Below are 5629 nucleotides of genomic sequence, written 5' to 3'. Positions count from 1 at the left end.
CCTCAGTTGTACTTCATTCCAGATCTCCGATGTGAGTGTATAGTCTAAAGATGACAATCTGCGAGAAGGGGCGTCCGCTGGATTTTCTTGAGACGGAACGTACAACATGTGCAGTAGGATGTTCAGATCCATAGTAGTAAAGAACAAAGCCTTTATAGCATTGTTCAAGTCACGACCTTTACCCCCTTGATTATTCCATGCATACATGACCGCCAGGTTGTCAATCATTACATCGACGCGACAATCCTTGACAAGGTCCTTAAATGCATGTAAGACCTTATTCACAGCAATGGCCTCCCTAGTCGCAATGTCCAACATCATCTCATCCTTTGACCAATAATCAGATGTTTCCTGCTTCACAGGTGTGGAAATGACCCCTCCCCATCCAGTTTGGGAGGCATCCGTAGCTAACTCAATCTGAAGATGTCTCTCTTCACGCCAAGGAAGGGGGTCGTCCCACTCCTCTAGAAAAAGCCAATGGGCAATTTCATCGCGCAGAGCACCCTGGACCGCAATTGGTTTCAACGTGCGCATACCGACAGAAATTGCCGCTGACATCTCCCTGGTGAACAGACGGGCCGCTGGAACCGCAAGGGAGAAGGAGACACATTTACCCACCAATCTCTGGAGCGTCTTGACCGATACATAACGTGAGTTTAACGTTTCCCGGATGAGCCCTACAAACTTGCGCTTCTTCTCTGGGATCAGGCGGAAAACTTCGCTACCGGAGTCTATCAAGAAACCGAGATAAGGGATCATCTTCTGAGGAATTAAAATTGACTTTGATAAACCAAGGAAATACCCTAAGCGTACCAAATGAAATGCTACGAGAAACACTGCTGATTTAGCAGCCGCGAGGTTGCGCTCATCAATAGAATCTAAAGTGTCATATTGTCCCTTGTCAAGCGACACCTGGAGCTGGCCATTATGTCTATCATCGATATACAAGAGACACGGAACACCTAAGGAGCGCAGAAAATTTGACGCCATAAGGCCCGTCGAGTGATATACATAAGGTGAAATTTTCCAACCAAATGGTAGCGTATTATAGGTAAAAAACCAACCGCCCCACTGGATACCAAAATACGTGCGGCTTTCTTCAGAAAGCAAGAGGTGGTCATATCCTGACTTGTCGTCTAGAACTGTCTGATAGGAATCCTTGAAGACATACCGGGGTAAGTCGGTCACTTTGTCCAACGAAAAAGGCTTCTCCAGCATCCACAGGTTTAAATATCGCGCATCGTGACACAGTCTCGGCTTCGTAGGCTCAACTGTTAACGGTAAAACGATATGAGGTGGACTTACTTGACCAACCTTGCCCACCAGAGAAATCGCACCGGATTTCAGGCGACTTAGTAGCGTTGTTCTAACAAATTCTCCGAACTGTTTGCACGATACGTTATTCTTAAACAACCTGTGGGGTGGCTGATCAGAATCGTAACGCTCCCCCTTAAACGTTCCTTTAAAATGTCTGAAATATGGGAATATTGACACCTTATTCCCAATCCACGACAACACCTCTTCCTGTTGTAAAGAAGGAGCTAATTTTGCGATTTCTGCCCAATTAGCTGCATGTTTGTGGAGCTCCCCTGCCACAAAATGATCAGGATCTCGGAACAGTAACTCATCTACGTGCCCAACGATCTCTCCCTTTTCAACTAGACGGGCTTTCTGCCCCAACCGGTCATTTCCTGTCCACTCACTGCTGACCGATACGGGGTTTCCCCTTATGTCTACCCACTGTATCGCACCTGCGCAAACATCAGCATTACTGATAAGGTTGTCAAAGTTATCATCTTTTTCCCATGACCAGAATATCGCCTAAAGGGAAAAAAGGAAAGGAAAAAAAAAAAGGAATCTTATTTACATGTACAAAAGACCCCGTACAAGTCAGCAGAGAGAGGACAGCTTTGACCCAGTATGACCGGGAGGGTGTTGAGATACCCCGTTTTCAAAACTCTCAACTCTCTGTGACCAGAGTACAATCGGAGTAAAATATCGGAAAGTGAAAAGAAAGGGATATTCGCACCAAGGGCAAATCCCAAGAAAAAGGGAGAAAAAAGGAGTATTGGGTTTAAGTAGGAATAGAAGCATATATTCATTCCACTCCTTTGTGATGTTTAGTTGCTCACTTGAAAACCCTCATGTAAAACTTTGTTAACTTGACACAACGCCTCGCATCGGATTAAATCAAACAACAATCAACTCCAAGATCCATTTAATTGTACTTGTTACAATCAAGAAATAGAATATATACGTATTTGTGGAACAAAGGGAAAAACACGCCTTGCTTCTATTTAATTCCAGATTCTCTATTGCTTATTGTCCCTAGCGCGACCACGGGTCGCCGGGGGCTTCTGCTGCATATCTCTTCTCGCGTAGCACCTTGCCATAATGTGGCCGAACTTTCCACAAAAATAGCATTGGACTGGAGCACTACTTCTCATGCCACGCCCCCTGTACGGAACATCACTACTGCGCCCACGGTGAGACGAACCAGACCATGGGCCCCCTGTGCCCATCGCTTTTTCCACCTTTGCGACAGCTTCATACACTTTAGTGTGATCTTTATCCCCAAGAAGGCGTAGAATCAGGGCCCGGAAGTGCTCTTTTGGAAGGTCCACTTTTCCTCTAGCTGTCTGGTACACCAAACGATAAAATTCACGTTTCTCATCCTGATTATCGCGGGATGTATTCTGGAGGGTTTCTAGGATGTCTATCGCCTCAAACTTATTGAACTCAGAGAGCGGCCGTGCTGCATAGTCCAACATCTTCCTTATTACGGCAGCCACTGAGAGCCTTGTCAGCTCATCAAGAGACTTTTGGAGGTCAGCAAAGTTTTTCTTTAGAGTCTAGAATAATAAAAAAGGGAAAATTGACTTAATGTACAACATCACCCTCACAGGCCCTTAACAGCCCCAAAATAAAGCAAAACCGTGCCATTCTGTGGTGAACTCTCACCCCATTGCTCTTCTTGTTACCCTGGGGAACTATTACCCCATTGCCTGTACATAGTGAACTCGCATCTCTTTTTATGGTGAACTCTCACTCCATTACTGTTTTCTCATGGTGACCTCTCACCCATTGCTCTTTATCTTTAATTACTATGGTGAACTCTCACCCCCATTGCTCAATTTTTTTTTTTTCACGTGCTCTTTATCTTTACTATGGTGAACTCTCACCCCCATTGCTCATTTTTTTTTTTTTTTTTTTTTTATGGTGAACTCTCACCCATTGCTCTTTATCATTGCTATGGCGAACTCTCACCCCATTGCTCTTTTCCATGGTGACCTCTCACCCATTGCTCTTTATTTACTATGATGAACTCTCACCCCTTCGCTCTTTTTTTTTTTTTTTTTTTTTTTTTTCTGGTGAACTCTCACCCCATTGCCTATTTCCGTGGTGAACTCTCACCCATTTAACTGTTCCTGGTGAACACTCACCCCATTGCCATGATAATACATATATATTTTGTCACTCAAAAGGTGAAGTTTGACACCATCTTACAGCTATTGTTTTGCTTTGGTAAATTTTCAACATTCTATAGAAGCGTCAAACAAATACCAGCGGTACGCCGCCGCTAACAGTTTTGAACAGCAATAACAACAAAAGAATAATAACCGAGCCGATAACAAACATTCCCATATCCACGAGAAAAAATATACACGCTAAGGACGTTAACAACATACAGTCACCCAAAAAACCCGCCAAGACCCGAAATACACTCGAATTACCGATAAGCTTAATAACAACAAACAAAAAATGACTAAAGCGCGAGCAATGAATAAGCGGGAAAGCCGAACACAAGCAAAGAAGAAGACAAATAAAGGGTTGCCGCCCTTGTCCCTGCTCGTAATTTATAAAAAAAAAAAAAGACACATAAGCGACAAAAGTAAACATATTCTACCTCCAACTCTCCGGGTTGAGCTTGTCCCACAGCTTGTTGAGGTACTTGAGCCGCAGCTTGTTGAATTTCCTGAGCCACGTGTTCGGCCGCCGGCAAAGCGTCCTGTCCGACAACTTGTTGAACCACTTGAGCTACTTGACCACCGGCCGCTTGAGCTGCTAGTTCGTCGGCTGGCTGAATTCCTTGGGCAACCGGTAGAGCGGCTTGAGCAGGGGCTCCTTGTCCCGCAGGATACTGTACGTCCGCCATTAAATGAGAAAAGAAGGAAACACGAGGAACGAAAAAGAACGATCCGCACCGTACGGCAGTTGAGCCAAAGTGATAATTTATTCATGTGCACTAATCTTATATGCGTTGCTTTAATGTATGCAGTGTGAATAGCAACCCGTATTAGATTACGGTGATGTCGAACTTTTTTGAAAAATCACAAAGCTGATCTAACAGCTACAGCTGAAAATAGATAACGCATAAAGCGGTGCTCAATGTAAAATGATATAGGAATAATACTCAGATTGGCAACAGAATGCTTTTTTTAAATTATGTGGCCCGTTGACGTACTTGTGGGCACTTGTACCGTTCCTGTTATTCCTGAAGGCAAACACTACATTTATCTTTTATCCGTAGACAAGTCGTTATGGTTACGTACAGTTGTTGTCTTTGTACATGCTTCAAAAGACTATGCTTCGCTTAAAGCGGGTGTGATATTATGTATTTCTGTTAGGTGCACTAATTTCGACTTGATTGCACGAGTGATGATGTTAAGGAGATAAACGCGTTTTCGAACAAGTTTGTACAATGGCCTACAAAAGAACTTGTTATAAACATCGTGCAACACTTCATTGTTTTCCAGATTATATAGACTCATTGGTTGGACCGCATTGTCGTCATTGTTTGTTTAATAAAGCTTTTCACTGAAACATGTCGCTTGGCTTATTTTTTTGGGGGGTAATATTTTGGTAGTCAGCAAATAAAGAAGCCACATGCGTCTTACACTTTAATCAAGGCCATTGAAGGTGTAACTAGAGGGCACCATTAAAAAAGCATGTAATAAGTGATGAACTAACACCTTCCAGAAGGATAGCAGCAGAACAATGGCAGTGTCCTGTGCACAACTTGTGAATTGGAATAGAATATTTGACCGCTCTCGTTTTGTGGGTCTGAAAATTGTATAGCTGGGAACATCAACCTCTTTAAAAGAATAATGAATATTGATCTCAAAATAGGCAAGGAATAATGAATACTTGTGAAAAATGGGCGGGGAATAATGAATATTTAAAATGAAAATATTCCGCTTCAACCCCCGATTGTACGTATACACAGACCGTGACCGTTTCAGAGTTTGACCCTGACCTGGTTTCTATGACGACGCCCTACTGAGGAATTGACCGCGCAGTAAAATTGGAAGTATCCGGTAGATCGAACGCATGTTGAAGGCACAAGTGTAATAACTGGGTCACAAATGTAATAAAGTCGCAAGTGTAATAAGGCAGACGCGTAGCTGAGGTTTTTGTAAGGGTGTTCGTATTGACAGGAATATTTATTTGGGGGTTATTAAATACGAGCGCCGAAGGCGCGAGCTTCTAGGGGGTCTGGGGGCATGTCCCCCCGGAATCATTTGAAATCTAGAGGCCCGGAAATGCTATTTTCAGCATTGTGCACGTCAATATTTCAAACTCGATGGAGTTCAAAATAACAATATTTCCGGCATTTTGTTAACTTGAT

General features: G+C 43.3%; 2 protein-coding genes across 2 annotated transcripts in view; both read right to left on the bottom strand.

The window, feature by feature from the left end:
• LOC144647552 (uncharacterized) overlaps positions 1 to 2218 on the bottom strand; it is a 2659-nt gene extending 441 nt beyond the window's left edge. The window contains exons 1-2 of the mRNA XM_078507345.1: positions 2207 to 2218; positions 1 to 1821 (exon numbers count right to left, since the gene is read on the bottom strand). The exon at positions 1 to 1821 is cut by the window's left edge and continues 441 nt beyond it. Coding sequence (XP_078363471.1) covers positions 1 to 1821; positions 2207 to 2218 — 1833 coding nt within the window. The remainder of the gene's footprint in view (positions 1822 to 2206) is intronic.
• LOC144645433 (uncharacterized) lies at positions 2204 to 4266 on the bottom strand. The gene is made up of 2 exons (XM_078505012.1): positions 3908 to 4266; positions 2204 to 2852 (listed from the first exon to the last, which is right to left on the bottom strand). Exons 1-2 carry the CDS (start codon positions 4154 to 4156, stop codon positions 2313 to 2315), a joined length of 789 nt encoding a protein of 262 aa, XP_078361138.1. The 5' UTR covers positions 4157 to 4266; the 3' UTR covers positions 2204 to 2312.
• Between the last annotated feature and the right edge of the window lie 1363 nt (positions 4267 to 5629).

The sequence above is a fragment of the Oculina patagonica genome, chromosome 3 (assembly GCF_052425735.1).
Source record: "Oculina patagonica isolate OP01 chromosome 3, crgOcupat, whole genome shotgun sequence".
NCBI lineage: Eukaryota > Metazoa > Cnidaria > Anthozoa > Scleractinia > Oculinidae > Oculina > Oculina patagonica.
This window is presented reverse-complemented; position numbering and strand designations above follow the sequence as displayed.